Consider the following 11,436-nt stretch of genomic DNA (forward strand, 5'->3'; position numbering starts at 1 on the left):
ATTTGTAATTGATCAATACTGATGCGTAACTGTAAACAATTATTAATTTCTCAAGTTTAATTTAATTTTATTATATTGTATATTTTTGTAAAAGTTACCATAGGCAACAGCCTTGTAACAGTTATCAATAAATATCTTATCTTAAGCAATCGATAGGTCAGACTCCTAGGGAGGGCGACACTGTAGTATAACAAAAGCTTCATGAAACACGTTGCCTCGATGTGAATCGCATCCAAATATTCAGGCCAAATACAATCATCTTTATCTATCTATCTATCTATCTACTTTCCTACATACAATTTGGAAACTTGTTTTAGTGGTACCAATAGTAGTACTATTTGCTATTTCCATTTCGTAGTTCTAATTCTACAAAACTTCTCAAAGTCAAGTACCTCACAAATTATGGTTGCAATTAATAATACGACTCTCACAGTATCTCTAACTACGTGTTAAAATAGAAATAACAAATGTTAGGATGTAATTTCCTCTTTGAACTGTATAATTAGTGAAATGAAGAAGAGTGAGATGTTTTTAGAGTTGAGTGCTTAGAATTGCATTGCTTGGTGTATTTGGACAGAAACAACCAGAACCTGATGCGCGCGATGGCAGACAGAACCAGGATGGACTCTCGCACTCGCCAAGAGAGACTAATGGTCTTCCAGAAGAGATTCACTCAGACTCCCAAGGTAACTTCAAACCTAATGTTCTTGAAAAATGTTTAGAATCTGTTACCAAATCTAGATTATTTCTCTACTCTATCTCTACATTATGGAACGTAGGTTACACATTTCGTCAATAACTACTATTGGCAGCTTAATAACCACTATCTTGTAACAGTTTTCTTAGTGAAATATCAAAATCATCTAACGAAATACCAGACGGTGATTCGTCATATCTTTGTAAATGTTGTGAAAGAAAGAAAGGCCCGATTTCACCAAAACGATAGTAGTAGGTTTTTTTTTTTAATTTAATTTTTTTAAGTAAATACTGTATTGTAATTTTAAAAATATATAAATTTATTTCTCAATTCTATAGCTCAATTTTTATTAATTGTTTCTTTAAATTCAACATGATTGGCAAAACTTCCATTTGCGATCAACCAAAGAAAATAGTCAAATAGCTCAATTTAGGTTGCACAATATTTTGACGCCGGTCCCTAGATTGTCAATATCATTGACAATTTTGGTTTGTAGTCGTTAAGCAGCTTGAATTCAAATTTATTTCAAAATTCCTATATGTTTTATTAATCCTCACGTGAAATAAATCACTATTAGAGGCGTTGTGCGGTATTCAAATAAATCGATCAATCTCAGATAATTTGAATACATGGGGATCATTTAATTTGGTCATCTTCATTATTCAAATCAAATCGTGCCATATGTGATGATGATGGTGACTCATCACTCGTCACATTTGTGACAATGATGAAGGTTTAGGTATTTTTGGCTGATTTTTCATCTTATTCTAATTAATTTTTGTGAATTAGATTGTCTCACAAAGATTATTTATAATACCTATATTTTGTTAGAAAAAGTTTATTTTATTTCATTATTCTCTCTTAGGTCTCAATGTTAAAACTCTGTTAATGGCTCTGTTTAATATAGTCTTTAGCCTATTTTTCAATTGAAGTCTTGACTATTTAGAACAGATTGGAGCAGCATTTAATTTGATTGCGTTGTTTCAGAATGCAGAGGAGCTTAAGAATTGGAATCTGAGTCTATCGAAGAATTTGGTGTCTATGAACTCGAGAATTCTGCCACCAGAGAGAGTGCTGTTTGGTGGTGGAAACGCAGTGACTTTGGACCGCGGCCCAGACTGGACGAACAATTTCAGAAACTGTAGTCTGCTGGCCACATCGGCCATCTCGAATTGGGTGGTGGTTGGCCTGAGCAACGCCCAAAGGGACATCCAGGAGTTTGTCTCGCTGCTGCAGAAGTCAGCCCGAGGAATGGGCCTGCGCATTGACCAGCCCCAATGGTCAGTAATCATTGCTTTATTGGTTTCGTAAATATGATGTTTTTTTGGATGGAATTTGTCCCAGTCATGTCAGAAGCCTGAAATTACGTTGGTGGACCTGAATCCTGAAGAACTCTGATACAAATCTCTCTCTACAGGTCACATTATATTCATTTTTTACAATTGAATTGAATAGTGAACGCTATAGGTTGTCGCTTTTGTTGGTTATACGTAGCTGTCAGCATTCGTTCATTTCATTCAGATTGTTCAACTTGAACAAACATAAATTATTTTTTCTTGATATTGCATGAAAGTAACGGGAGTGTCTCGATTAGACCAGGTGTTCGATTATACCAGGTCCTATTCTACAATGAAGCTCCAAAACGTGGTACAATCGAACTACTGGGCTAATAGAGACGGAATGCTTCGATTAACCCAGTAGTTCGATTGTACCGGCTGGTATAAGCGAAACCTGGTCTAATCGAGACACAGGACCTGGCCTAATCGAGACATGGCATGTCTTGATTGTATAAGCCAGTACAAAGAAAACTATCCATCTTGGAGAAAAAAGTCAGAGATACAAAATGGAGATTAGATCTTTATCTACAACTTCTTCACTCTTCTTGAAACTTTCCTACCCTAAAATAAAAAACTTTCTCGATTAGGATTTGTATTGGTGTCTCATCTCAGAATGTGTTTAAAGCCTCATCTGATAAAGTTCCTTATAAAAACTGAATAAAAGCACTAAATACATGTTTTTGTATTGTTCGAATCACAAAATATCATATCTTAAGTGAGCAAATTTTCAAAAATGTTCATGAATATTCAGATTTAGAAGAGGCATTGACAATAAAGAATACGCTTCAGCCGGGCGGGCTCTATTTTTATGATAGCGTAGCTACTGTACTTTATATATAAATAACAACTCGTGCTTCTGCCATTACAGTTTATATGACTCCTGGTACAATCGAACTGCTGGGCTAATCGAAACATTCCGTCTCGTTTAGCCCACGTTTCGATTATACCAGGTCCTGTGTCTCGATTAGACCAGGTATCGTTTAGATGACCTGGTATAATCGAACTACTGGGTTAATCGAGTCAGAATGCTTCGATAAACCCAGTAATTCGATTATACCAGGTCCTGGTCTAATCGGGAAAGTCCGACCTGGGGTAATCGAACACCTGGACTAATCGAGCACCTGGGATAATCGAACACCTGGGCTAATCGAAATGTAACTAGAAGTAACTAAAGTAACTAGAGTTGTGATTGATGGTTTCAGGATGAACTTGGACGACGACAGAGTGAACTCGTGCGTGGGAGTGCTGGACAGAGTGCTGTCTCGAGACTTGCCGCAGATCATTCTATTTCCAGTTTCTAACAATCGCGCTGACCGTTACAGTGCCATCAAGCGCAAGACTTATGTCGACAGGGCAGGTCAGTTCAACAAACTCAGCTCTACAAGTATTTTAGGTTAAAACTGATTGAGGAAAGTGATAAACTTATGTTGAAGAGTTCTTGGAAATCGCACTAGCCTAATCTTGCAGTTTACTTTCTTCAGTAATACATTTTTCTGATTATTCATTCCAATATATATATATATTCAATTCAGTCAAATCTTTTTCAACAAATAATTGGCTGCTGGAAAACATATTTGCGAACGAAACTAGTTCGAAATTAGTCCTTTCAAAATTAGTTTATGCAACTGAATATTAAAGTGGTTGACAACACTAATTTCGAATCGGAATAAGAATGGTGATGGCGCCTTGACTGCAGCGGAGGAGCCACTTATGTGGCGTATGGGCGGTACAAAGGTTAGTGGAAGGGCGGAACACTCTTATTCTTCTTCTTCTTCTTCCCCTTCTTCTTCTCTCGCCTTCTTCCGATCCTTCTTCTTCTTCTTCTCTCGCCTTCTTCCGATTCTTCTTCCCCTTCTTCTTCTCTCTCCTTCTTCCGATTCTTCTTCTTCTTCCCCTTCTTCTTCTCTCGCCTTTCCGATCCTTCTTCTTCTTCTCTCGCCTTCTTCCTCTCCTTCTTCTTCTCCCTCGTCTTCTTCATCTTCTTTCTCTTTCTCCCCTCTTCCCCTTCTTCTTCTTCACATGTGTGTGCGAGAGAGGGAACGAATATGAGGAAGGGAGGGGGGAAGGTGCAACGTCCAGAACGTGTAGTAGGGAAAATGATTGACTCTTGTGGGCGGTGGAAGGGGCAACTCTCCGCCAGCTATCCACCACAGGCAGTCAAGGCCAGCACCATTCTTATTCCGATTCGACCTTTGTGTTGTCAACCACTTTAATATTCAGTTGCATAAACTAGTTTCGAAAGGACCTGTTTTTCTTATTGAGACAAGTTGAGAAATCTGTAATAATAATTGTACTCAATTTAGTACAATCTAATATGGTGCTGTATGGTGTGTATATTTGTTGTGTGCAGTGCCGAGTCAGGTGGTTGCGTTGAAGACGCTGCGCAAGAAGGGCCTGATGTCGATTGCCACCAAAGTGGCCATTCAAATGTCGTGCAAAATCGGTGGTTCGCCGTGGTCGGTGGACATCCCGATCAAGAGCACAATGGTGATCGGATACGATGTGTGCCACGACGCAAAGCAGAAGACAAAGTCGTACGGCGCACTGGTGGCCTCGCTGAACGCATCGTGGTCGCGCTATTACAGCAGCGTCACCCACCATCAGCACGGTGAGGAGATCTTCAAGGATCTCCCAATGAACATTATCAAAGCTATCACCAAGTACCAGCAGCACAACGAAAATCAGCTGCCGAACCGACTTCTCATCTACCGCGACGGAGTGGGCGAAGGCCAGGTGAACAAGGTCTTCAGTCGTGAAGTGGAGGATGTTGTCGTAAGTACATTATCTTGATAATCAGGCAAATATGAACTTCTAAAATACACATTGCAGTGTTGATTTAAAAGCTCTTTCAAAATAATATTCCTAATAATAAAATTACCAATGTAGGCTATTAGTATAACTCTGAGGTAACGTTTCAAAATAGTAAAATAGATTGAACCGCCAACAATCTGAGATTTGTATGATCGATGCATGAAATAGTGCATTGATAACTGACTGTTAAGCTGCAGGCAGTATTGAGTGAATTTCAATGTTATCCATCATCCTGAGCCAATGAAAGTTCATATTGGATTGTTTTGGTCATGTCTTGCCATTGCCAGAAAATAAAATCTATTCTTATTTTATCTTATAAGAATTAAACTAGATTCTTATATTGTTTAGAGCTCTTGTAGATATTTGAATTCAAAACTATATTTCCGAGGGCAAGATGTGCATTATTTTGGTGTAAATTCGTTTACTCCACCTCTTGAAGCGAAACTTGTTTCATCGGAAAACTCAAGATCCCTTGAAACTGATGCAACCAGTCAAATCTATTCATTTTCAGTATAAATACATTAATATATTAAATTTTATCCAATTTATTGTTTTTTATTTTGTGCCTTATGTACTTTGAATGTACTTTGAAAATTATTTTTTGTAATTTCTACGACCAATTATTACTAACCCGTTTAATGATATGAATCAAATTGCTTATGTTGAAAAGGGAACTATAGAAGAATTTGAGGAAACTTTTTCTTAGAATTAACGTTCTTATCGATGTTCTCTATATCGATTGCTAGATAGTGATAGAAAAGTTTCGTTTTGACATGAATTTGCTTATGATTTGTTCACTACATATTGAAGAATAAGTGCCAGTTGCACAAAAGCCAGTTAAATTTTAATCGTGATTAATTTCACTTGAATTAATTTGAGAAGCCTTCTTTGATTGGTTCTCTTGAAATTGTCACGATTAAAATTTGACCGGCTTCTATACAACCGGTTCTAAGTGTTTTAATTTTCGTCGATAACTCAGTAATTTGATGGTATTTGTGTTTGTGCAGAACGCTTTGCAGGCTACGTACGGTGAGCAGGCGCCGAAGATGGCGTTCATAATAGTGACGAAGAGGCTGAACTCTCGCATTTTCCTGGGCAACGAGAACCCACCAGCGGGGACTGTGGTGGATGATGTGATCACCTGCCCGGAGAAGTATGACTTCTTCTTGATTCCACAATCGGTGCGCCAGGGCACGGTCAGCCCCGCCGGGTACAACGTCATCTATGACAAGTCGGGGCTCTCTGCTGATCACATGCAGCGCATAACTTACAAGTTGTGCCATCTGTACTTCAATTGGTCGGGCACAGTTCGTGTACCGGCTCCCTGCCAATATGCTCACAAACTGGCCTTCCTGTGCAGTCAAAATCTGCATGGAATCCCTAATGAAGACTTGAGCGATCTCCTCTACTTTTTGTAGACGAGACTACATAAAGTAGTACGAGTCAACCAAAGACTGACTTTTTCGTAAGGTTGAACGGATACATTTTTTAGTACTTCCACTATACGCATAAAATAAACGCGACCGAATCCCAGTCGTGCTTACCATCCTTTTGTACTGTGTACTCCAACATACTTTCAACATTCCAAGCTTCTCTACTAGATGTATTGATGGTATATTGTTCAGATTGCTTTATACATTGTGTGGGTTAATGGGTATTTTCAAATAAGTTACCGGTTGGAAATAAAAAGAATTATAATTTTGCTTTTTGAGAAAATGAAAGATCCAACTGATCAATTCACGTTTGAGGATAATTTTCGCATTTATTTCAGTAGAAATGCAAAGTCACATTTTTCGAATGCAAAGTTACATTATGTTTAATTGAAGAATCATTTTCTTGATACACCCTGCAAGATATAGTTATATTTTTTGTACAACTACATTTATAATCGTGTAGATTTCATTTTTCACTTTACAATCTTTGTTGAGTCTTCAACTCTAAAGTTTTGAATTTGATGATTTTATAATAATGATTTTTCCTACATGAACTTTGAAATTGATGAACAAGATGTCCATTATGTCAGTCTGATATCAATGTTTTTAAATAAATTTAATGTAACTTACAGGGTATATATTACTGCCATTATTTATAGTTTTATATGATAGGTTAATAATCAAATATAGAGTTGTTATCAGAATATATTTTGACTTACTGCAGAGATTATTAGACAGCCCTATAGTGAGGTCCACGTTATAATAGCAGTGAAGGAAGATACGAGAACAACGTTGCCAAATTGACTCCATTTTGCCACTGAGTGTACACAGCTTTTATTCAATTCACCCCATTAAATCTGATCTGATATTAATTCCTTTGAATAAATTATCAATTTCATGTCAAATTAATTAAATTCATCCTTAAAATATTGTTTCCATAATTTGATTCTAAACTTTGCTTTCCATAACTGAGATCAGATTTACAAACCTGAAATGGCGGCTAATTTGAAAAGCTGTGATTCACCAATCTGAACTTCAAACAAAACAACAGCAATTAAGTTATTCGCTAGGTATTCTATTCCAATCTCTTGAAAAAATAAAAGAAAAATAGAAATCCTATCCATAATAAGATCGAAATAATCCTAAAATAAGGTTTCAATGTTATTTATACTGGTACCCAGAAGCATGGACGAAGTCTAAGATAGTCTAGATAAGTTATTAACTTTTAAAGTTGCATTTCAAATATAATTTGTGTTTCTCATACGGTAATAGCTAAAAATAATTTCATTTATCCAAAAAAAAATCAATAATACGACTCATGTACTTGAGCATTTTGTTATAAATCAAAATAAAACATGGGATTATTTGTCTACCTCTGTACAGTCACTGTCAAAAGAGAAATAAAATATTTTTGGCCAACTGTCAACATTGCAAAGCTAGAGAGAGATAGTGCTATCTGTTGCATGTCAGACAAGGATAACAACACTATTAACAATCATTCACTGCCATTATAACATGGACCTCACTATAGTACCCACTTACTATAGTGAGGTCCACGTTATAATGACAGTATTTGATCGACTTTGGTTTTGCTATCCTTGTCTATCATTCGACAAAGCCGGTGGTACTATCCTTTTCTAGGTCCACAACGATGCCAATTATGTTTTTGCCAGTGTAGAAATATGATTAATTAATGCAGAGAATCGGCATCTCTATTCTTCTATCTTTATTCACTGCCATTATAACGTGGACCTCACTATAGTGGGCTTACCACTACTGCCAGGTTTATAGTTGTAATATAATAATCTAATTGAACGGCCTTCAAGATGAGTAACATTTTTTGAAAGTTCTTTCAAATATTGTAGTTTTTTTTATCATATTGAAGAGAAAAAATGTATTAATTAGATCAAAACTTGATCGAAACTTTCTCCATTCTGTGACCTCCTTTTTGAAGTACAGCGTTTATCTTTGGTTGATGGATTTTTTCTTGTGATCTTTGAGGTGCTAATGTACTCGTATGTACACTACTTATTAGCAGTATTAGCATTTATTAATTCTTGACTTGATCTCACTCAATCTCATGCATGTCAAGCAAGATTCATTTTAAATTGCAAGATTATTTTTTTCATTTTTCATTAGTATTTAAGAATCTGTTTTGTTAAAACGACTTCACTTGAGAATATTTTTTCTTTAAGCTATAAGAGTAATAGATGTTTCTTTAAAATAATTACTTCTATTGATTTATGATTTTTTCATCATTTCATTCTCTGTTAAAAAGGAAAAATATTTTTTCTTTAAGCTATAAGAGTAATAGCTGTTTCTTTAAAATAATTATTTCTATTGATATATGATTTTTTCATAATTTCATTCTCTGTTATAAAGGAAAAAAAATAATAAAATTTTGATACTAGCAATACTTGTTTCACATTATTTATTGACAGAAATTATACAAAAAATTACTCGATATGCTCTTGTTCTTGGTTGAGTGGATGGAATGCTCATCAAAATGGTGATCCAAAAGAGAATAAGCCACACTCTTATCACTCAATGTTATGACTATGTGGCCTAGATTGTCAATTCTATAAGCGGCTCATACACTGGTCGAGCATTGCATGTCGTGCTTGCAGGACGGGCCAAAAATTGAAGGATCGTGCCAGTGTGTGAGGAATGTGCTGAGCATGTCCTGCATTGCACAGCACGATGGCAATCTGGAAAGGTTTGATTTCCGTCGTACCAGGCCAAAAAATATCACTTCACAATGACTTCTAGCACGGCACGGAGCGAACTGAATTTGCAGTGCTAGTGATCATTGTGCTATGCCAAGCTGGTCGTGTCAATACTAAAAATGGCAGGATGTGCAATGCATGAGCAGTGTATGGGCCGCTATAAACAGGGCCGGCGCAAGGTACATACAAAACGCCAAAAAAATAGTGTTTGTGCCACTATAGCAGGTGCCAGGTGTGGATAACATTTTCAATTTGGCGTGCATTTTGAAACAGTGACTGGTACCGCGCCAGGATAAGGTCAACATATTCATATACTACCTACATAAGATGAGGTTAGTGGCCAGGATAAGGTCAACATTTTCATACTACCTACATAAGTTGAGTTTAGTAGCGAGGGTCTAGAATTTTTATCTTGAAGGAGCTTTAAATAGTTATTTGTATATCTAGAATGAAAAGTATGACTTTTTCTCCCTGAGGGAAAAGTTTGAAGCCTGAGGCGAAGCTGAGGACAACAATTTTCCTGAGGGAGAAAAAGTATTTTTCACTCGTGATGTACACAACATTTTTCCTCCATCTACATTTTTTTATAGAAACTGCAAATAAAATAATTTTAATAACTTACATATTGGTGACAGTGTTTCCTAACAACATAACCTAACCTAAAATCTAAAACCTAAAAACCGGCCGTCTGATCGGCACTGCCGATTGCGCTATCTTTCGGCTAAAGTTGTAACAATTATATCAGCTGGGTGTTCACCAAAAATGGCTGACTCCAGATCACGCGGTTCAGATTTGAATTGCAGATCAAAAATATTTGTTGGCTGGTATTTTGAATAGAATAAGATATTTTAAAAATTGTATAAATTTTTATCGTCTACTAATAATATTAAGAATATAATATCATACAAACATATATTTCATGAGTTGATAAAATTTCTGGTTGTGGTATTGAATTCAGTTGACTCAATGACAGACACCTCTTTATGCTTTCTCATCTGAGCTTAGACCTTCTAACCTATTATAATGTAAGTTTTTAAAATAGAGATGCTTCCAATGTTATTTGAATGGAGTCACTTTTACTCCCTAGGGAGTTTTTCTGTTTTTTACTACCGAGAGCGAAAAAGTGACACTTTAGTATTATGTTTCAGGGAGTAAAGTAAGTACTTTAGCCAGTAGAGGAAAAAATATTTTGTAACTCGCGACTCTGTTTAAAACAGAGTTTTAATTCAAGAGTTTATACTTGGGGCCCCTAGAATTAAACATCTATGTGTATTCCAAATTAAGGTTTAAAGCAGTTTTGGGCGAATGCCTTTTGTTTTCACCTGCATTGTATCTATTGTCTATGAATAAATGAACTAGCAGGTAACTCTTCCTTTACAAGGGTGTAATTAAAAACTTGACCTACTGAAATTTTGAAGAATTTTAAATAGGCCTATAACCATATATACGGCTAATTAAGAATCTATAAGCAAAATTTCAAGATCAGTCTAGTAGTTCAGACGTGATGATGCGTCATTCTAGAATTTCCTATTCCTCACATGTATAAGCCAGCTGTTCATTCCTTTATTATACAGAGTGTTTCCAACTCCCAATATTCTCGGACATTGTTCCTGGATGAAACATATATATTCAAATATCATTTTTAAACTGTCCGTAGTTACTCACACAGCCACAATTTTGTTTTTCACTTGCTATTTTTTCTCAACAATGGCTGAACATATGGAAATGAAACTTTGCACAATCATTTATGACAAAACAAATGGCGGCCGATTAAAATTTTAATTCATAATCGAAAATCCGTTGATTTTACAAAAAATTACATAACTTTTTTTAGTAAATTTAATTGCAAATCGATTTACGCCTTATTTATTAAGATTGAACAAATATTAAGGGCCGGTTTATGAGCTCGAGATTTCATAGTCTGAGGATTTCGTAATCATCGGTCTAACGTAGTCTAGGACTAATAAATGAGCGGGACTGCGCAAGCGCGGATTATCTTTGCGCCGACTCAACTTAAGCCCGCGGAGCAAAAGTAGAATATTCACAGGGAATTTTGTTGTAAGGTTGGCAACAGGTGGTTGAAAGCACTCTCACCTATTTTTACTTTCCTTGGCCTTGCCCTATTACCATTGGTAAGGAAAATATTTCTTTCCGAAAAAAATTAAGTTACCCCAATTTCTAAATTTCTATACGTTTCAAGGTTAATTAATTAACAAAATATTTTATCTTTATTATGAAAATTCATTATGAAATCATTGAAAAATATAATTTCTTGATTGATAAAATATAATATTGATTACGGTATTTTAAACGAGAATGAGAAGTTAATATTATTTCAATAAACCGGTATCAGTTATCCTCCATAAAAGGCATTGACAAGACAGAGGATCGGCAATGTTGCTATATCCACAGAGGAAAGAAACACTACTTAT

General features: G+C 35.9%; 1 protein-coding gene across 2 annotated transcripts in view; it reads left to right on the forward strand.

Annotated features, from left to right (window-relative positions):
* Positions 1 to 8,502, forward strand: part of LOC111048352 (piwi-like protein Siwi) — a 36,567-nt gene extending 28,065 nt beyond the window's left edge. For both annotated transcript variants that reach the window (XM_039421752.1, XM_039421751.1), the window contains exons 9-13: positions 578 to 686; positions 1,685 to 1,977; positions 3,237 to 3,391; positions 4,385 to 4,806; positions 5,853 to 8,502. In XM_039421752.1, coding sequence (XP_039277686.1) covers positions 578 to 686; positions 1,685 to 1,977; positions 3,237 to 3,391; positions 4,385 to 4,806; positions 5,853 to 6,263 — 1,390 coding nt within the window. In that variant the 3' untranslated portion in view covers positions 6,264 to 8,502. The remainder of the gene's footprint in view (positions 1 to 577; positions 687 to 1,684; positions 1,978 to 3,236; positions 3,392 to 4,384; positions 4,807 to 5,852) is intronic.
* Positions 8,503 to 11,436: the final 2,934 nt, after the last annotated feature.

Source organism: Nilaparvata lugens, chromosome 2, assembly GCF_014356525.2.
Source record: "Nilaparvata lugens isolate BPH chromosome 2, ASM1435652v1, whole genome shotgun sequence".
Classification (NCBI taxonomy): domain Eukaryota; kingdom Metazoa; phylum Arthropoda; class Insecta; order Hemiptera; family Delphacidae; genus Nilaparvata; species Nilaparvata lugens.